The sequence below is a fragment of the Calypte anna genome, chromosome 3 (genome assembly GCF_003957555.1).
Source record: "Calypte anna isolate BGI_N300 chromosome 3, bCalAnn1_v1.p, whole genome shotgun sequence".
NCBI lineage: Eukaryota > Metazoa > Chordata > Aves > Apodiformes > Trochilidae > Calypte > Calypte anna.
This window is the reverse complement of record NC_044246.1, coordinates 9,750,551-9,773,140: the sequence shown is the minus strand read 5'-3', so window position 1 is coordinate 9,773,140 and position 22,590 is coordinate 9,750,551. Positions and strand designations below refer to the sequence as shown.

At 38.5% G+C, this 22,590-nt stretch overlaps 1 protein-coding gene across 1 annotated transcript in view; it reads right to left on the bottom strand.

The window, feature by feature from the left end:
• Window positions 1-22,590, bottom strand: part of KIF26B (kinesin family member 26B) — a 276,130-nt gene that overhangs the window by 92,261 nt on the left and 161,279 nt on the right. The window contains exon 5 of the mRNA XM_030448683.1: window positions 9,373-9,556. Within this exon, the coding sequence (XP_030304543.1) occupies window positions 9,373-9,556 (184 nt within the window). The remainder of the gene's footprint in view (window positions 1-9,372; window positions 9,557-22,590) is intronic.

The window sequence follows — 22,590 nt, the reverse complement described above, 5'->3', positions numbered from 1 at the left end:
AAGGAATGGATTAATGTGTCGAGAGAGAAAAGGCTTTGATTCCTAAAGGAAAAGACAAAAAAAAAAAAAGGAGATGGTGAATAAGAGATCTATCTAAATGCAGTCTCAGTATTAAAATGCAGTTCACCCTAGGCTCTTCCTCAGCTCAGCTGGTTAGCTATTAAAGTCAATGTTGTACCAGAGAAATGATGTAAATTCCAGAGCTTTAGGATAATGGAAAGCAGAATAACCTTGGAGGTGAATCATGAGGCTCAGCTGAATCCTTAGTCCATGATGTTACAACAGTGCTAAAGTGGAGTCTCCTGCAGTGTCCCCATCCCACCTGCACCACTGAGCACTGCGCTCAGACAAGTGCTGAGAGAAATCAAACACAAAAGGAAAAGGCTGGGAGGAGAAGAGCTTTTGGACGTTTTAATGAAAAAAACTGGAACAAGGCCTACAGCTATGTCCTTAAAGTACAGTGCCTGCAATTTGCATAAGATCTCAGAAAACTTACCATGATCCTGGGTTCAGCAAACCAGGCAGCATTTAAATTCCTTTCTCAATACTGAGAAACACCCTTGCAATTTTCAGCTTCTTTCATCTTGAATTTCCTTATTTAAATTAACCATTTCTTCAGTGATTTAAAAATTAGTTTAATGGGCTGAAAGATTTAGGAGAAGAGGGCAGGGAAAAAGGGGACATTTCAAAAGGTGCTACTAAAAGTCTTAGAACTGAAGTGGAAGTGACTGACCAGAACTATCACAGTGGCCCCAAAATATCAACCAGTAGTATGACTTAAATTGCAAACTAAATTAAAATAAAATATATCTCAGAAAAAAAATGAGGAAATTGAAGTGTTAAAAGTCAACGAATTTTTATATTCTAGAATAATTCAATAATGTTTAATTCAAACTGCATAACCTCCAATGTTTAAAAGATTCAAAGAGCCACTGTACTGTCATAATACTTCAACAACATAAGAATGCATTTAGAGCATACTTAGGTGACCAATGTTAAACATTTCTGTAGCTTCATTTGGTTGACAATATTGTAACAGCCAAATTGATTGACCCATATGATTGTGTATAAGGCTCCTACCCAACTATATGTCTACAACTTATGGTCATTAATGCCACTGACTTCAAGCAAAAAAACAGTCAACTAAATTAAAAGTCATAGATTGCTGGGCACAAAATCATACATCTATTACAGTGCAGAGGGTTCTGTATTAATAAAGTGACGAAGGAACTTAGAAAACCTACTAGCACCAATCTGAAGAGATTTAAGGAGGCTAATTTTCTTTTGAGCCTCAATGTTTACAGGCAAATTGCTCAAAATAGATGAAGATAAACAATATAAAACTAAGATTTACAGCTCTTTCACTGGGTGAAGTGGACAACAAATGAATCACAGCAATGATTGATTCTTCTAACACAAAACTAAGAAATGTTATCAAAATGAGGTACAGACTTTTTCATATGTTGTCTGTCCAGTCCAATTCCACCTGCAAATCTCCTCCATCCACCACCATTTGTGTTCACAAACCCACCCATCAGTACAATTGGTTAACACACATAGGAAGATGTCACTGAAGAGGAACACCATTTTTTGTGCTCTTTGAAGCAAAAAAGGAATTTACTGAGCAACAGTCTGTTATCCACATTTGCTGTCACCAATAGCTGGTGCTCAGATTAGGGCATTGCTCTTCCCCTATAAAATATGGAAAGAGATGCCAATTTTCTCAAAGCCAGGACCTTCATTTAAGGACCCTTAGTTGCTTTCTAGTAAAACCATGCTCTCCTTGTTGCCATTTTCACACACATGCATAGAATGAAATGTAGTAGATGTCTATTAGTTTGAGGGATGGCTTTATTTTACAGAAAAACAGCAGAAGTGAAGGAACTAACAGAAGAGAAAGAAATCTTAATATCATGTTTGACCACATGGTGCCCAAACTGGTGGAGCACTCCTAACACCACACAGCAGAACTGCTCCTTTTTGTAGAGTCAGATGGAAGGACAGGAGCAATATTCTGCCTCAAATTTTCCTATTTCAGATATGTCTATTCCTTGGTGTCCACCTCCATTTACCTGCCTGCATCTGCAATGCTCCAGGAAACTATTACACTGACATCCACTTGCCACAAGCTCCTCACTATAGGGTCTGCTCCTTGCCAACTGTCTATAATCTCAGTATCATCAGTGACAGTTTGTCAGGCCAGGAACTGTGCACCCACCACTTCCTAAAGCTTCTAACAGTTTGCAGGTGGGCCAAAATTGAACCCCTGCTCTTAAACTACCACATTATTGGGTAGGGCTGAAACCTAATCTCCTCCTCCTAAAAGGGCTGGCTAGATTATATGGCAGAAGTGCAGCCCTGCTTCTCCACGCTGGAATTCTCTCTTGCATGGTGTAAAATTTAGGCAACAGGTTTTCCCTTACAAGCCTTGATTGAGAAGTGCTCCTACCTCCCATGAAGTAGCAGCTTATGCACTTTGCAAAGAGAAGAAACAGTAATTATGGCTATTCCCTAAATTGTGGAATTGCATAAAAATCTTTCAAATATATCTTTCTTTAAACCTTATGGCCAAAAAAAAATGTAATCTGACTGACTCCTGAAATGCATGGCCTGATATATCCAAATCCAGGATAATCTTTAGAGAAAGACAAACTAAGTGTACATAGAAAAAATAATTGAGGGAGGCAAAAGATGATTGTTTATAGCAATTCTTCCAATATCTCTTGATGTCACCTTTTTTCTTAAAGCAGCTTGAGGTATTAAAACTTCTTCCAGAGAAGCATGCCTAGCAGATCTCTAGCCAAAGTGCCTGTTCCAGACAGTATCTTTGGTGAGGAATATCCCAGTTCTAAGCAACACTGTCCAGAGGGCAAAAGGCTCCCTGGATTTCATTCCAAGTGGAACTAACTATTTAATTTCTACAACAATCATGTTGACAACAAAGATGAACACATATGTCTCCTTTAAATGCCTCAAGGGATTGTACTCTTTTTTTTCTCCCATTTCAGTAACCATGGCAACTGGGCAAAACCAGCTTTCAAGTCAGAAATTGTTTTCTGTGATAAAGGGTTTAAAATCATATTTGTCAACTAACCATTAACTTTTTCCCCCTATATACCTGAGTGATGAGGGAAAGAGAACCTATTCTTTACAAAGGAAAGAGAACCTCTTCTGACTCTCTCTGAAAAACCTTCAAGATTGATGGCAGCAAAGAGAAATACACAATACATTTTGTAAGTTGTGCTTGCTTTTTTGCTGACCTTAACGCAGGTTTTCCTAATCACCTGCTTAACATATACCACTCTGCTGCCAAAAAAATCCTAACATCCACCAATCAATTTGGTCAAAATGCAAATTCTGATATTAGAAAAGGTTTCTAACATTTTTTGTACTTACCCAAGATGTGCATCAGTTCTGTTCCCTTCAAATCAACTTTGCAAATCCCCAAAGTCTAAGGATGTGTCTTTAATTTCAATTGAACTGATCCAAAGAGTTATCATAGCTATTAAAACCTTTTTTTTTTGCAAAGACTATTCAAATAATTATTCATATAGGCTACCGACAATAGAATACTTATTTGTTATTAGTACATGTATTGCCCAGTTATGTCTTGGATCAAAGAATGTCAAAGCCCCTGTAATAATTATTGCCCTACTTAGTGAAAGGGCCAGTAAACTACTTGAAGGCATTCGACAGCTGAAATAGTTGCAGTTTGCAAGCCAAAAGCACTGGCATATACTCTGTCCTCCCCAAAATACTGGTTTGAATCTTTTGAATCTTCTCAGAACTGCTTGGGCAGTGGGGCTTTCTTCACTGCTACTGTTACATATCAACAAGAGGCAGCACAAATGGAAAAGCAGGGACAGGAACAACAACGGGGAGGCAAGTGTGGGTGTAGAAAAACTTGAACACACATTTGTTGGTACTTCAGGACAGAGAAATGCACTTAAACTGAGGAGGAAATGAGACAAGTGCTAGATGAAAGGACCCAATGGAATAAGAAAACTGACTTTGGTTGTTTCTCTCTGTTGGCATTTAAGTTTTTGTACTTCCTTGCAAATGAACTGAATTACACTAGCAATACCTGATTCATTTCCTACATAATCTCTTTCTTTATCTGGAAACAAATCTGCAAATCACTGCATCTTGACTAGTCAGTTGGATCCAAAAGGTTACAGCATGCTATGCAACCAACATAAAGTGGGATTGTATGACATTTTGATTTTTAACAACGATACTACTACTACCTTTTTAAAGTCAAAGCCATAAGACTCTGCCTGCTAATCACCCGTGGTATTCTGCCTTTGTGGACCTCCTGTTTCCAATGAGGCAAAGAGGAGTGTCACAAATCTCCCAGCAGAACTGCATTCTTCTTCACTAGCCTTTGAGGTGGGAATCTTCAGTGGGGCTTGGGGAGGTGGATACCAGCTTCCAGTGACATTCACAAGAAGTCAAAGGAACAACACAGCTGAGCATCTGAAAATCTACCACTATTTTTGTGAGAGCACTTTCAGGTCAGACAAAATCTTTCTGATGCTTCCAGATAAGAGTTTTATGCAAATCAGTGTGAGGCAAAGGTAAGCAGCAGACTAATGTAAAGTGAGTATTAGTTTCTAGGTTTATTAAAATCAAATATCATGATTTATTGGAAGACCAGGCACTGAAAAATTATTTTAACTGAACGTTCTTTGGTATGTGACACAGATTCTTAGGAGAAAGGTGTATGACTCAGGAGTGTCCATCATACACCCAAATCTCTTACCAGCACTTTGTAGGAATTCCTGACATTGAGCCATGGCTTGGCTCCCATTCACAGCCTTTCCCAGCTTCCACATCTCTCACTCACTAGACTCTCAAAATCCCCTCTCTCTGCTACTTCCTACCCTACCCTGCACACTTGAAAAGGGCTTCCCAGAAACATCTGCAGTATAACCTATTACTCCCCCTTCAAAGATTTTAATAATCTCCTCTTCTACAGCACCTACCAAAGCTTGACAAGGGATATCTAATATTAGACTGCTGATGAGCTGGAGACACCACTATCAAGATGACCCATAATACTTCACTGTTTCTCCATGCTCCCCATATCTCACTACACAGACACTGTAAGTGCTCTGGGAAAAAAACAGGGTTTTAAATCTGAATTTATATTTCATTTAGCAAAATCAGGCTGGACTCTGCAAGCAGGAAACCTGGTGTTACAGAAAAACAAAAAGTAAACACAGTATCACAAATTAGAGTTCATTTTGCTAATAGGCTGAAATGAGTTCCCAAGGGAAGTCCAATGAGGACTTCCTTCTTCCTGGTAGAAATCTTTTGCATTGGGATAATTTTACTGCACAAACATTGCTATTTTATTTTCAGATTAACAAGAACCAACAAAGAATAATTCACACCTAAATATAATAAATAAGAAAAAGTAAACTGACCTCTGTCCAAACATAACAAATACCTCTCAGTGACAGTTTTATACTACTACACATAGGAAAACAATACATGAAAGAAAGCACTCAGACTGCATCCATTCCTCCTAAACACTGTGCCACCTGAAAACATCTCATTTATTAATGCTGACAGAACATTCTTCACACAAGTTGTTCTATATGCGTGATGTGGGATTCAAAAGAACAACATCTTTCAGAGAAAGAATATTCTGGATTTTCACCACAAGTCTTAGTTTAGTTTTGGTTTACAAAAAATGGAGGAAAGGGGGAAGGAGGAAGTAAAGAGACTGGGGAAGCAAATCTAAGCAAACCTTACTAGAGTCCCCTCACAGCACTTTATCTCAGTGCAGGAATAGAATAATTCATTATTTCTGCATGGAAAGCTGTTTTGCTCTCTTTCTTGGCTGACTGTCAGGAAGGAAACAACAGATTTAAGGAGTACACTCCAAAAAACAATGGGACCTGGGGAAACTATATATACAATCATCCAGAATGGTGGCACTCTGTCTGTGTGTAAACCCACTGAAACCAATCTGCCACTCAGAATATGATGATTCAAAGACAGCAAAGATGGAAAAGTGTTGCTCCAGCAGTGGCAATTTATGGAGCAGGAAAAGGCAGCCCAACAGCCTTTTTCTCTTTCTCTCTGCTTTCAGGAAATAATTATGAGGATTCCACACTACAACCCGGGGTCAACTCCCTCTGCCAGCAAATGCAAACCAAAAGTACACGTGCATGTTTTGACCCATACAAACATAACTTGCATGGTGGTCAATACATTTGCAAAATGGTCCCTATTTTACTTTAAGGGAGAGCTTTTTGGAAATGAGCATACCAAAGAATCTGATCCTCTACTATTCTATTGCACTTTGACACTGCTGTATTTCTGCTAGGGTCAATGGTATATCTAATGTCAAAGTAAAAATAGTGATTAGGCAGTCCTAACATTTTATTATTAGTATCACCTTTCTCTTTCTGTGAACACTTCTTCCAAATTCTTGGATAACAGTTTGATTTGCAAGACTTTCTGTAAGAAAAGGTATGAAGCATCCAACCTGAACACATACTAATTCTCTTCTCTGTCAGTTTAGACTCTTCAGCTGTACCCATCCCCATACTAACTGAGCTGCTACTTAATTTTAAATATGTTGCTGACAGGCAAATCCTAGTTTAACTCCCAAAACTTACATGCCTGCACATGACATTTGAGAAACTCTAGTTACATATGTCATTGTCATCAATTTTGCAACAAGAAGTGGAATCTTTGACATTCCCAGTAGAAGTGAAAATACAAAATGGCAAATGTTTGATGGCAAGTTCATTTTAGAAAACTGTGAAATGGGATTCAACCTCAAAGTCTAAGCTTTGATGTACCTGAACTTCCTATCCTGCAGCATCTTGGTTACCCAACTGAGAGCTTTCAAGCCAACACCAAACCAGCAACACCCAGTGCCTATAACAGGGCTCCCAGTTCGTTAGCAAAGAGCCTGCTTCCAGGCAGCCCATTCCAGGCAGTCTGTGCTCAGGTGCCCCTGGGGGTCTTGGAAATCCGGAGTCCTTGACAAAGGACAGCCTTCCAGTTGTGGAGAACCAGACTTTCCACTAACAAACTGTCTTGCCAGAAATTACCCAGCCCACTCAAACCCAAAGTGAAACATTTTTATCACACTGGAATTGCTGGTAAAATTCTACATAAACACAAACCAGAAAAAAAAACCTTATGTGGCTGAAAAATAAGTTTAGCTTCCCTGGTCCATGTTTTATAAATTTATACCCTTACAGAAAACAGTACAGGAGGAAAAATGCTGAGAAAATTAACAGTTAGCATGTTCCTATCAAAACATATGCCAAACAAAGGGAACACGTATACATAACAAAAACAAAAATTAAAAGTAAACAAGCTGGAAATTCCATTAGCTCATGTGAAATTTTCCAAAACTGACAGATAAACTACATTACTATCCTGTACTTATTTACTTATTATACATCACACCTATTTCTGACATATTAAAATGAAAATTGTGCTACAGAGGTAAACTGACAGGAAACGTAGATGAAAGCACACTGCCTTCAGGTCATAATTATAAGGGGAGTCCTAGAAGAAACCAAGGAGGTGAAAAATGTAACCGAATTCCAGAAACTGCAGATTTCTGTACTGTTTTTTTGTGGCATTTTTTGCATATTTTTAATGTGGAAAAAATAATTTTCTCTGTTTCAATTACATGAATTAATTTGGTTTCTAATTTAGAGAAGCATGTGTTAAAAGAGCTATCTTTTGTATACTCTGACAGCTATGGGATAGTAGGCCTAGTATGGAAAAAAAATCCTTCTTCATCAGCTGGACTGAAAAATTTCAGGTTTACTTGCACAGCTGGAAAGCTTGAAGCATATTTGGGTACATGATGTTAATGAAGAAGTAAAGCATAGCTTTGCTTGACCATATAACAGAATTGTTTCCCAAGCCCTATCCACTGGAAACCAATGATAAGAGGAGCAAGAAAGGTTTGGATTGTTTTGACAGTAGTGTGTGTGTAGACCCTTTTCTTGAAAGGAGTGAAAATCACTAGGAAGAGTGCTCACACAGTTCAACAAGGAAATTAGTTCCTTGTTTTCATGAACACATTCTTCAATATTCCTCAATGGAATTTTTCTTTTTATTCGGATATAATCTGTCCCAAGCACAAAAAAGAAAGAAACCTGAGAGGATGGCTTCTAGTGTAGATATTTTCCGTAGAAGGATCTTACACCAAAGAACAAGGTCAAGTTTACTTCTCCTCTCATTAAAGTCAGAGTGTGCATCACTCCTGACTTTTACAAGATTAGAGCAGATTTGTATGTTTCTTCTCACCTCCCAGGCCAGAGGAAAAGAAGGGAGCTCTGTATGGAGGTAATGGCATTAAACCACCCATGAAAATAACACCATTGTTCTTTGAAGAAAACAAAAAAAACCAAACCAAACCACAAACACGGAACTGCACAATATAAGAAAGTGAATATCCAAAATCAGCAATGAAAATTCTGAAGCCCATCCTATCCTCAGCACTCCCATGTCTGAGATTCTGCTGACCTCCATAAAACCACTTCTCATTTAAACACAAAGATTTTCACCGAATTCATTGTCACTGCTTAGTAGTCAGTGAATATGGAAAAGCCCCACACACAGATGCTTGCATAAGACACTACCTTGATTAAAACAAAACTGCTGTTCTCAGCCTGAATGTGTCCCCAGATGGAATATGCCAGACCCTCCATTTGTGACTGGTACAAAAGAAGGGCCACTCAGAGAAACAACAAAGAAACAGCAAACTATGCAACCACCTCCTTCATAGCCTCCAGTCTGCTCCATTATAAGTATGCACCTAAGCAGCAAGAGGGTGTAATTACAGAGAATGGAAGGAAATAACATGACAGAAGCAAAAAGGAGCAATTCAGCAGCAGCAGCACAGACTTTGTTCAGGTGCATGGCCCAGCCTTCTCTTGATTGTAATGAAATAAAGCCAGGAAACATTAACCAGACCCAAATTACAGTAGATCCAACCAAGACACCAGTCTGAACAGCAAAGGGATCAGGAACCCTGAATGTGCCACAACTGCTATGCAGTTTAAACACAGCTATAAAGACCAGAAACCCTGAGAGAATGGACATTATTACTGCCCAGTAACTTTGTGGTCCCATTGTAGGTGTGTTTAGTATCCCTGGGACTTGAAATGTATTATTGCTGCACAATTAGGTCTGGCTGTGTTCAAATCAACTTTAATATTATAAGAAGTCCACTTGTGTTCAGTAACTTTGCACATATGTTTAGGGATCAGCTACCATAAACCAACTGAGAAAAGACATGGTCTTCCAATTCCTTTAACATTTTTTGCAGGGATAAAATCTTTTCCCAAAGAAAATGACTGCTTTAGTGACACCCACAAGGCTTACCTTGCCCAAACCTGGGGTGTCTTTCACTTTGCTGACTGCCCTTAACAAACATGGTGGTGCAGGAGGTGGTGAAGTCTGCAGGATACTGCTAAAGTTGGTTGAGAAAAGAGGAGATTCAGGAACAGATGATGCAGAAGGCCTGTGCTTCTTCTTTTTGGAAGACAGATTTAGCTTCTGAGCAGCTCTGTGGGGAAAATGAGAAGAGCTGAAACAACAAACATCAACACAGGCAGTCAAGAATAAACAAAGCTATTTCTCAGGTTACTGTTCACACAGGATCTCAGTTTTGACCTCATTGATCCCAATGGTTTTATAATGCTTGTTCTTCACTTATTATTAATTGTTTAATGCTACTGACCTCACAAAGTTGCTCTGAAGTCAGACAGTCTGCATTAACTAGGGGCACAATCACATCTCTGTCATTATCTCACCTATTGAAACAACTCAGCCTGCAAGAAAGCTTCAAAACTTCCAATTAAATCAATGGAAATTTCTGTTCTTAATCTAAGTTCAGTCACCAAATGGTTCACACAGAGTTGTATCTCAATCATAAGCCTCTGATTAGTAAATGAATCTTTGTGCAATGTTTGGAAGTAAGCAACCACTGTTAACTTGATTAGTATTAGATGCTCAGGTGAATTTGCTGAGGAGTAAGAAGCCTTGCACTGTTTTAAATTTTTATAACCTTTTAAAACAGAAGCCAGTCTAAATACCAAACAGTGACCACAGAAATATTGATCTTTGGTGTGAGATGGAGGCAATCATACCAACTACAGCTACATTAATAACTAAGCAGGGAAAACAATGAAGACTGGTGTTTTAATACTACAGTAACCTTAGATAAGAGTTCTGAAGTTTGAAAAGATTTTGATTACAAAGATAAGCTTTTCTGGAACAGAAACATCGAGTACTTTTGTTTTGCAAAATGTTTTCTTTTCAGAAACGATTTAACATTCAGTCTTTGTTGCAGTTGTTTTGTTCCAACACTTGTGTGTTCTGCACTGCCCAAGGATAATGGCAATATTAATCATGCTGTCCTGCAGTTTCCCTTTTATAAAATGAGCACTTTAAAGTGAGTGGGGCAACTGGAGCAGCATCTCAAAAGAGAAATGGATATAACAATTCATGAGGCTACTTTCATGTTGTTTCCTTTGGCAGATAAATTGTGAAGTAGTCTGTGCTGACAGTAGCTCTCCTTACTTTGCTTAAGTGTGACAGCCAAAGCCAATAATTCTAAATGCTCCTAAGTTTTAAGAAGCTTTAGCTCCATTATGCTGCTATCAGTATAGATTATCCAGCACTGAATTTACAAAAGTAATTACATTATTTTATCCCAAGGAGTCAGGAAAAAAAGACTGAACATATATATATATATATATACATACACACATACATATGTACTCTCATTCTAGTATGCAAGTATGTTGGGCTTGTATCAGATGTCTCAGACACATGAATAAATTACTGCTGGGCATGAAGTTGCTATATGTCAGCTGGCTGTGTGCACACTACGTGATCCACCAGTATGTTCTCTTTTAGCCTATGGCAAGTGCAAAGTAGTTCCAGACAGATTAATTTTTATTAAAAGAAAAAGACTAGGAGAGTTTAATTGACCTGACACAGAATTACAACTCAGAAGTTTCTGTACCCTGTTGTTCCCCTCCCCCCTGGCCTAAAAACTGCAGTTCATAACCTTGCACTCTCTTTTAAGAGTCTGCCTTCTTTTTGATAGAAAACATAATAAAAATATCTCAGTCACTGGTGCAAAAAGCACCAATTTTTCCTTTCCGTAGCAACATTTCAATGGATTCAATGATTTCAGCTTCCATATTGTCCATCCCTAATGCTTTTATGAAGTTGTCCATGCTGAATCAAGTTTTTCTGTATGTCTTAGCTTCACTATAGAAATATTTGAAGCAAAATCTTGTACTGCGTGCAACAACTAAAAATACAAATGTTGGCCAGACACAGTGAAAAATTTCCTCCTGCGATCAACCTCAGTCTTACAGCTTTAAAAAGAGAAGTGTCTCCACCCCCTCTGGTCATCCATTTGGTCTCATTGACTTACCTTAAGTGAAAATACATTTCCTAAAAGCCATTTTCTAAGATGACTGACAGAGCCATTACCCTTCTTGCCACTAAATACTTCTCTAGCAATTGCTGTTCCTTTTACAAAGCTGATATTGTAATACAAACCACTTCTTGACCCAACCAAACCCATAGCTGGCATTTCCTTAAAGAAAAAACACTGTTGGATGTACCTGGCCTTTTCAAAACTTTGGAACTACATTCTAGTTTGACAGTGATAACCTTTGAGATTAGATTCAAATGGAAGAACCTGCATTTCCTTTTACATTTTTGGTTCGCAGCTGGCAAAATGCACAAGTTATAATGAACTATTTTCTCACAACTTCATGAGGTTTTTCTTCAAAGGGAAGAAAATCAATGCATGGCAGGATAGAGAATCATTCAGAAGGCCTATCAGACTGGACTGAATTTTGACGGGGATCAAAATGGCAATAAACCTCAGGTAATTCCCAGAGCATTTCATTGGGAAGAGAAGGGTATTTTAACCAGATGTAGGTGGAGTATGACACAGCCATGTGCACCATGGCTTCCTTGTGAGCACAGTAAGAAAAACCATTTCGTTGGGTGGCTAGCATTGCTCTCAATGCAGTTGGTCATGCCAGCTGATTTGGCCCAGTGAACTGGCACAGGAGGTTAGAAATTCTCACATTTTAATTTTCAAGGCAACTCAGAGGCCTGGCTCTCTGGATCATCAGACTTCTCAGGCAAAGCACTAGGCTGGACCTTGGGAGATCTGATGCAACTGTGGCTCTCAGCCTGCCCACTTAAGCCAGCAGCTGTTCAGACTCTGCTCTTTGTAGAGGAGCCAGCTAATTTGTTTTCATTTAATATCTATTATCATAGCACTCTGATTTCCACTTGTGACTACACAGAACTACTGAAGCAACAGTGACAAAGATAACAGCACCATGGCTTTCTGTATTGATAATAAACTGATCTTCCTCCAATTTATATTACATCCCACTTGAGCCAAGTGATATCAGCCATGAACTATGCAGAGGTGCCCAGTGGGCTCCAGTGCAATGGGAACCACTTCCCTGCTGTGCATGGCTGTGGTGGGAACTGTGTCCACTGGGACACATGGAGAAGAAGGATCCAAATGAAATTTTTTAAGTGCATAATTTAAACTGCATTAGGCCACGGTGTGGACACACTCATTCACAACAGAACTGACTTTAATGTCATTTTATTGAATTATCTTCCAAGATAATGCAGATTTAATAGCATTTAACTAATATACTTTGGATTCACACTGTCAGTTAAAGTGGATTATTTTTTCCTGAGTATCCCTATGTAAAGAAGCAGCTGGAGACTTTTTGAAAGCTTACAAGATTTGTGGCAGAGGAAATAATCACAAGATCATGATTTGAGATTGCATGGAGGGGTGTTAGAAAGCTGATTAATCCAAATAAAACCGGATTGCTGGCAGGAAAGTGGGAATGCTTTGAATGTCCATCTGATCCACGGTAAAGACTGAAGTAATTTCTTTAAACTGTTTTTTGTTTCTTAAAATACAAGTGTAATGAGCTATATCTTTGGGCAGTCAGAACACTTTTCATCACCCGCCTATGCAGAAATGGTGATTCTTTTTTTCCCCTCAAAACTCCATGGGCAGGCTGGATTTTCAAACACATTAATTTAGAGCTAACTCCCCCCACCTATGCTGGAAGCCAATTCATGACTGATATGAATTTTCTGAAAGCTGAAGATTCTCTGTGGGACTCATTGAAGAAATAGAAGTAAGCCAGCTTAGAAGTAATTCTGAGACGTGAGGGGGCAAAGTATGCTCTTTGGAAACTCTTCTAGAGATAAATGAACAGAAAGGGATTAAATAATCCATTTTTAACACAGAATAAAGGCACTGTAAGGAGTGATGCAGAGATCTCTGCTAACAAAGTTATCTATACTATGCAAGAATGAACTTGATGAAACTTTAGAAAGCAGAAAAGGCATTATGGAAAGCTCTGTAAATCTCCTGCTTAAAGAAGTCACTGGGTAGTGGCTACAGTACAACATACATAAGGAAACTCTGTGGAAGGAACAGTTTGAAAACTCATGGTTTCTAAATTAACTTTGGCTGCTCACACAAAGCAACTTCAGAAAGTGAGAACAAATCCATACATTCACTCGCTGCTAAGCAATATTCAGAGCAACATAAAAAACCCCAAACAGAGCGATACAGCACGTGAAGAAATAAAAAATCCCTGCAGTAGATAAAGGCCACATGCCTCCAGCTCAAACAGAGTGGGCTGGGAACTCATCTGACAAAAAATCATATCAGACCATGAACTTCCATGAGGCTGGCTACATCAAATCCTAGCATATTTGCTTCCTCTTGTTTAACTAAGAAAACAGACACTGTTAATAAAATCCAGTAGCCATCTGTTTAGCTTGATAAGAGAAGTAATTTTTTTGCCCAGTATCATTCAAGGCAAAATAGAAACTTTAGGGCTCCCTGTCAAAGCAGAGGTCAGTAAGGCCAGTGGGTTCATTAGATTCAGGAGGAGATTAGACCTTCAAGTGATTAATTAAAATATTATTCACACTCATGTCAGCAAAGATCATCACTGATAAGTATCACTGACTCACACTTCAGTACCTGACAAGCCCTTTCACCACTAACATATGAAGAAACTTCCTTAGGTGCATAGCTCTGTATAATGATTCATTACTGAAGTTATATTACACTATGATGCATTCACATTTGTCACCCTTGGACACAGAATTACAGACCACAGGGGTTAGTAAACTGGCATATAAGTTTGTGTGATAAAATAAAAATTGGAAAAGTTCACTTTCATATCATATTTTCCAGACAGAAAATGGTTCTTAAGCTGTGGAAAGTAAACTTGTACTAACTTAAATGTAAATATTTGCAATTTTCATTACAATTAAAAAGGTATTTTTCTTCTTCATTTGGAGGAACAAATTTCATTTCATAAGGCAAAAATGGTCTGGTGGGAGCAACATTCAAGGTGTAAGGCATGAACTTCACATGTGTTTAGCAGAGCATGTGCTGGTTTGATAAGTGAAAAGGAGATTAATGGTCTTCCCTAGTAATTATAACACTATTTTTACTTATCCAAAATTGCTTTGCTTGATGTATCTCAGTGCTGAGACGGAAAAAAGATTAAACCTTAGTGTGGAAATCAGTCTCTTGAACTAACTTCCTAAACACATTTGTGTAGATATATCGCTAATTATAAAATACATTTGTAACTAAAAGTGTGAGTTACCCATCATGAAACACTCATATCATATAGTCTGAGGTTGGGTTCCTAAAATTAAAAAACACTATTCCCCAGCCCCACTCTCAATACAAAAGCCCTGCCAATTCTGGTTTTTTTTAAACCCCAGCAACAATTCTCCCTATAGAAATAGTAGAAATTCTTGATTGTAACTTACTAGGCAAAATTTAACCCTCACAGTATACCAGTTACCCAATGGAATGTCAAACAGAAAATATACTGGAAGCCTGCGTTAGTTTTTATTATTTCCAACAGGAATGTTCACAAATATGGGTTTGTGGTGTATTTTCTGTTTTGGGGTAAATGTGTTTACATAAAATGAGTCAGCAGATCGTACAGGTTCTCATGTAGCTGTAAAGTAAAAGCCAAAAGGATTCAGAAAATCATAAGCATGGAGGGCTTTTTCTCTATGAGAAAAGTCAGTCTTGATTTTCAGTTACACAGGGTCACACAATAGCTGCTTCTTTTCCAGGATCTTTAGGTACTGAATTATACTGGTTACATGCTGCAAATACAAACTGGACACAGGATGCTGAATGGGATGTTCACATTTTCTCATTATAGGGATCTAACCTAGCACCAGAAGTGATTCTTTTTGTCCCAATCACCTGTATATGTGATGGAGGCTCACTAAGGTGACACTACAGCCAAGATGACCTGAGTACTACCACAAAAGGGGAGGCCCCATATCCACCCCTATCCTGTCTGCTTTCCCCTCCCCTTGCTTCTTTCCTTACATTTATTTTGGCTTGGCTGCTACTGGCTTAACCTCTTGAACTGGCTTGTGCTGAAGGGTATTCTAAATCATACTTACTTGACATGGCTGACATGCCTGAATTACTGTAGCAAGCACTTCCCCGACCTTAAACCCTGAGGTATATGGTTGTAAATGTGGTTTCATGCAATACCTTTCTATTTGGAGGGCAATGATCTGGCAAGTAGCCATGGCTTCCTTTCTGCCACACCTTTCTTTCTATCTTTTAGAGGAAAGAGAACAGAGATGCTTCACAGGATGTTAAACCAACAAGCTAACAGCCATGCTCTGCCTCAAGGGGCCAGGCTGTCTCTCCACCATCTGCTGCAAACTGCAGGTACCACCTGAGAACCATGCTCCACGACAGAGTGAGAACAACCTCCAAGGGCTTCTCTACGTGGAACAGTTTTTCTCATCCAGACTGAAAGCAAAATGACAAAACAACAAATCTTGCTATTGCCTTCTCTTCCCAGCCCACCTTCCCTGCTTTCCAACAGGCCTTGTGAGCTATGAATGAGGATCAGGGTAACTTCACTTCACCTCAGTTCTCTGTGTGGCCAAACCCAGGGCCGTGGTGTTGCAGCCTAGCAAGATATGTAAAGAATGAAATAATCCTCAGAGGAACATTTCCTGGATTTGTAGTTGCAGTAAGGTTCCTAGTATGTGTGTTTAATTACTTTACAATGCCTTTAAAATCTGGAGATAATTTGAGCTTTCTGCTTTTGCTGTAGAAGGTATAATAAACATCTCTCTAATGCCCAGTAAACACTTGCCCCTTATTGTTCTCTTTATTTTTATGCATGCATCCAATTTCATCGTAACAATAAAGCTGTCCCAGCCTGCAATCTTTTACTTCTTGGGTGGTTAAATCGGATGTTTTGGCCACATTGATGGTTCTCTCCTCTGGAACTGTATTGTATATGTCCAGAAACTCATTATTTTAAACTTATCTAACAGAGTTAAAAATAGGGCTTCAAATTCTACTCAGGACAGGTCTTATAAAACCTGAGGCTTTTTGCACTAGGGCAATCTTAGTGGCACTACCAGCTTGGGCTTGCTCTTTTATCAAGTTAAATTTGTGCAAATCACTGGCAACAGAGCTGCTCCTACGTTGCACCAAAATGAACATGAATAAGCTTGAAGACCAATAGCTTAATGAGAAACTCCAAGTCCTACACAAGTACCTATTACAGGACAGAGGACTCATATCCTACACAGCTATTATATGGGTGAAACTCTCAGTTTTTGACAAGGACGACAAGATATGAAACAAGGCACTTCTCACATCATTACTGTTCAACCTCCAAGATTCTCTTCACTAGGTATCACTGTACAGTCTTTTCACTTAGCCTAAAGGTTCCTCAAAAACTCAAATTTGGTGACAGACACCCTTTTGTCTCTGGTAAGAGGATCATTAATTTGCTCTCATGCATAGAAGTAACATCAGCCAAAACAGTGACAAATAAAATGACCTGCAATGTCTGGAATTTCTATGGGAAATTGTACCCTTGTGCTTCAATAGTAACTGTCAAGAAAACTTCATTTTGAGTCAATAGTTTGATACACTCAGCTAGAGAAAGAGAATTTCTTCTTTCTTTACTTTCTGTCCATTTCTTTTCCTCCTTATTCTCTTCTCCTCTTAATGGCATTCCTAAATTTCAGGGATTACTGATCTTGGTCACTACATACCCTATAAAAATGACCCAATTCACCTTTCCTGCTGTGTTATTGAATGTAGGCACACATAATCACCCTGCATTTTTACAGAAATAAGTGATTTTTGTGATCAGAAGAAGGACGCAACTCAGACAAATGTTCAGCACACAAAAGCAGAAGACAAATAAATAGTCGAATTTTTTTAAAGAGTGGGTAGAGGTTGTTTTTATTATTATTATTATAGTTCTTTTTTCTCTCTGAGAAATGCTTTTACAAAAAATGGTAGTCAGACAGATGACAGTGCTTACAGCATTATCCTGTGTGATACTGTGAGCCCTGGATAGATCTAAGCGTGAGCTGGATATCTGTCACCACATGCTTAATGCATGAAGCAAGCTGAACAATTACGCTTGGATAAAATAAAATCAAATGTTCAGTACTATCATTTAATATGGGAAGAAAACCAGCTAAAGTTACTATGTCTCACATTAATTCAAATGTAAGCACTTACCAATTATTGCCATGGTTACTTGGCAATGCATCTTCAAGTCCCACGGGAAAACTGCATATGCAGGAGACTGACAACCAGAGACCAGAGTAGCCTTAATTTCAGTCACACAGAGCTGAGGGCAAGGGCACCAGTATCTTTCAGGGAAACAAGCTCTATCCAGCTCAAGATTTGGGTGTTAAGAAGTACTGCCTGTATATATTAAAGATTTAGATCATAAGCTGCTGACATTGCCACTGAGTCCTAAGGAGAAGTGCACTGTTTTATATTTGGACTGTTATTGTTTAAAACAGACATTCAGAGATGTGTCAGTCTTCAAGTGTTAGGTGGAAAATATTAGGGATATAGATGTACAGTTACTTTGTCTTGTCCTGCAAGTGCCACCAGGGATGACTGGCAAAGAGATTTTCCCCATGGCTAAGACAACTATCAAACTTGAAACCATGGGACAGGACTCCTGGTTAGTCAGCTCTTAGCAGACTCTCCTCATGATCAAGAAGTAATCACAGTTATGAAAACTCAAAAACGTAACAGAAGCTTTGCAATGAGAGGCCCACAGACCACTAGCCACTTAATAACAGTCCTTAAAATCACATAAAGCAATTTCATTAACTGTAAGTTTCATGGAGCTTATACAATTACAGTTATTCTATTACCTAGGATGCTAAAGCCTGACCACACACTGTGTGGAGAGCTATTTTGCTATTTAACAAAAATCTCTCATAACACCAGGAGGAAAAGTAGTCAGCACACAGCCCATTTTGTAACTGTTTAACTTTCCAGTCGTCAGAACAATTAAACAGATTAATCAAAAGGCAGGTACCCCTGTGCAGGGTTTTTTGCCTCATTAATATTTTGGAGGTCAGCACATTTAAACTAACACCACCACACAAATGGTAACCTATTCTGAGAACACAGATGCATTGACATTCGAGACACTTAAGCCCAACTCTGACAAGCAATTTTCTGTCACAGACAAAAATATTTCTTCTAAGAGTTGCTGGAAATCTTGCTCTGTAAATTAAGACACCAAGTGTCTTCTCTGAGACAAGTAGTTTTCAACTACTGGAGACTATCCTCATTACTATGTGTGATACATTGAGGTCCAAGACTAAGGTTTTCCTCCTAACAGACTGCACAGGAGCTAAAATCAGTCCAGCCAAAACAGCTCATAAGCAAAACAAGCAAAAGAGAAATCATTAATGACCCTTCCTTCACAAAGATAAACTGAAGCAGAAAGAAATTCATGAACAGTGGTAAATAGCGATTTGATAGTAATTAGTAAATAGTAATTCAATCCAGATCACCTCAGCAGATTCACAGATAAAGTGATGGTGGTTCTGGAGACATCTAACAGCATCCCCCCAGTACCTATGAGGAGGGTACCAAGATGGCAATTTGGCTCTTCAAATCAGGCCATGGAAGAACAGGAACTAATGGGCATATGTTGAATTAAGAGAGGTTTGGGCAGGATACAACTACAGTATTTTTCACCCTGAGGACAGCCAAGCAAGGTTGTGCACTCCCTGGCCTTTGCAAGGTCAAAGTCCCAAATGTATGTGGTTCTGGGCACCTCTCTAACCTCAGAACTGAGCCTGCTTTAAGAGCAGGGAGTTGGACCAGAAACATGCTGAGGTCCCTTCCAGCCTCAGTAATTCAAGAAAGAAAAGTGATGAAAGACAAGTTACTGCAATTGTGAGAGCAATAATAATATTATATTTTATTATTTCTTACAAAATGTCTTATCTTTGAAAAGTTTCAACAAAATCACTTAGCACCAGTCTCAGCAATTTATTCAATCCAAAATTTTTATTTATTCAATCCAAAATTAAAGCTCCATTTTTTAAAACATGAATTTTAAATACGGTTGAAGTAAATGGTGAACTACAATTTCAAATTGAAAAAGTTAATAACTACTTCTTCTAAAGGATGTGTAACCAAAATCCATTAAAAACCTTCTTGATTCTTATTTATTTTCTAAGGGGGGATATAAATAAAATCAGGAGAAGTCAAGGAAGTAATTTAATTTGAATAAAATTCTTCTTGCTGGAGAAGAAACTGGGGAAAAATTCAGTCAAGTCACCTTCAATGTTTTTTAATAAGACATTCTATCTCTATCTACTGAAGATTTAGGAAGCAATTCTACAAAACACTTAATGTCCTCATACTCTACCAGTTGGAGGGGAAGTCCTGTGTGCCCAGCCTCTTGCAGGAATGCTCAGCATTCTGCTCCCTCCTTTGGGAGCTGACCTTAATGTTTAACCTACTTTAATCATCCTGCAAAATGAACGACTACAAAAAATTATGAAACTGGAAAATGCTATTACTGTTGGCAATTACTGTTATTTTTTAAATAAGCCTTTTGTTCTTGTTTTTCTGTTTCCAGTAAAGTGAAATAAAAAACAACCTGAAATTAAGTACACCGTACACTGCCCGAAAGTGAACAGCACAACCACAAAAAAGCAGTTAACTAACAGTTAGTTTGGCCCCTAACATATAGCACCCTAAGAATATGACAAAAATTGTATTTCTTGGTATATTCCTTTTATACAAGACAGAGGACAGGAAAAGAAGAGCTGGAGAAAGAGAGCACCTGGGACAAATTCAGTACTGTGATACTCTAATTGTGAAAGGTAAATCTCTACTGCTTTGAAAGGAATTCATCAAACAGAATCCTGGAATGCAATGGTGATGAATCAAGCCCTCTGGAATTGAAGATAATGTAACAATTTATTTTGTAGAAGTCAGCCCTGAACTGAAGATGAAAATGCACAGGCAGGGAAAGCAGAGAGAGAGAGAGATCACCTATAAAGGTGCAAAAAACCAGTATCTCTGTAATGTCAAAGATAAAAACATTTCAGCTGAAATTTCTGAAAATCAGTCATGCACTGTGGCTCCTTCTGTTAGTGCCCACCCAGCTGGACATGAGCAAGGCACCCTATTACAGGCCCTTGATCAAATACTGTAGTTTAATGTGACACTTCTCAAATGCTGTGTAAGGGAACAAGACACAATTCGGAATTTCATGGATGACTTTTTTCATTACTGCACCACATTCTAAGCAAAACCTTGGTCATACCAGTGTGAACTTCCTCAGAACATGGGAGGATGTCAGCAAATAGCTTATACATCACAACAGTTCATACAGACACGGGATGGTATCCAAGAGAAAGTCACCTTATCTTTTACTATGCTTCCGTACCACACTTATTGTTTTGTTGCATCCAATTTTTTATGGAGTTGCATGGAGAATGTTTACTGATCAAAAACGTGGTATGTATCCCATTTATAGGGCAGAGGATGCCAAGACATATTCTCAAGAAACCCATCACCAGAGAGGTGATGATTCAAATACCTTAAATGGTTTTATACAGCTAACTCAAAAAAATCAATCCAACTTTAAACAATTTGTGTTACCATTGACCTTTAAAAGTGAAGCATTCCCTTTTTTCCTACTTAAAATAGTCAGTTGGATACAATTTTCTTCCAGAATTGACCATCTTTTAATCTCAAGTTGCCTCATCTTTCCATGGATAGAGCTTTCTAGTCAAACTTCTTTCATTGTAGTTTGTCTCAGGAATGCTGGTTCATCTTTTGGGGGACGTTTTTTCAGAAAGAAACGTTCATGAAAGATGGTCTAAAGTATATAATGTCTGGTGTTCTACAGGGGAACAGTTTGGTCCTAGGGAAGGACCTAAAAATCAATCAGCTGATATTAGAATTATAGCAGCATAGCTTTTCACAATTTTTTGAGAAAATCAATTGTGTATGTTGATGCCCTGCAGTCCGGATTGTTGGTTATCTGGAAAAGCACATCCTGCATACAGAAAAATTAAGCATACTCTTCTTTCCAGACCAGAAGATAACAGAGAGGTACAAATTTGTTCCTTTTGTGCTACTAAAGCTATGTGGAGTGAGGCACAAGCAGTCCAAATGCTCCCTTATCCTATGTCTGCAGCAAGAGAAATCCTTGTTTTCCATTCTGAAAATTTATTGCTTCAACAGATGCAATATACTGGCCATTTTAAAGAATCATAAACCCATTAACACAGCAGCAAGACAAAAAACAAAACTTAAAATTTAGATTCCAAAGTTCCAAGATTCTGCTTTAATTTTAAATGCTTTTATCTGATTTAAACAAGGGAGGATGGAAACCTTATTGAGTGGCAGTGCAATGAAAATGAAGTTGCCCAACTGATCTGGCACGTCTGGGGCCTCCTCCTTCTATTGAAGAACTCTCAAGCTCCCCCAGAGTAAACCATTTTCCTGTTGAAGCTTCAGATCAAAATGAAAACTTCATTCTACAGGTAAGTTATTGATCCATTTGGGACTTATTTAAGCTGCCTCGCTTTATTAGTTTAGGCCTCCTGTGCTCAAAACAAAACTGTACAGTACTCTCTGAGGAGCCTCAGGCAGAGCGTCCCTTCATTCTCCCACCCTGATCCTTCCGTGTGCCAATACCCAGCAAACACATATTGCAGTCAATCCCATCTAAAAGCTGCTTGCAGATACCAGCCTATCATAGCACTTTCCTTTCTCATAACCAAGAAAATCACCCTGCACCCTCTCACAGAGCTGCAGAATTTTAAACCAATCCTTTGGCTTTAACAAGCTCCATCAGACTCATGGTGATGAGTGAGATGAGTGACAGAGCAGACAGGAAACTTTTGCCTGGCTTTGCACACAGCCTCCAGTGCTCTCAGAAATCAGGCTATTCATAGCAAATCTTCCATTTTGTCCATTTACAATATCACCATAAGCTGTGGATATCACTGAAGTAGCCTCACTCGAGCAGCCATTCAAGACTGAATGTTACAAACATGAACGCTACAAATATTCGGGAGCAAGGAGAGTTATACTTTTGAATAAGGTAACTCATAACACAAACTTTTTGCCCCACAAGAAATATTTCATTACATTTCTAAATATAAATTTTATTCTTCTCCCTGATATTGTGCTCTAGT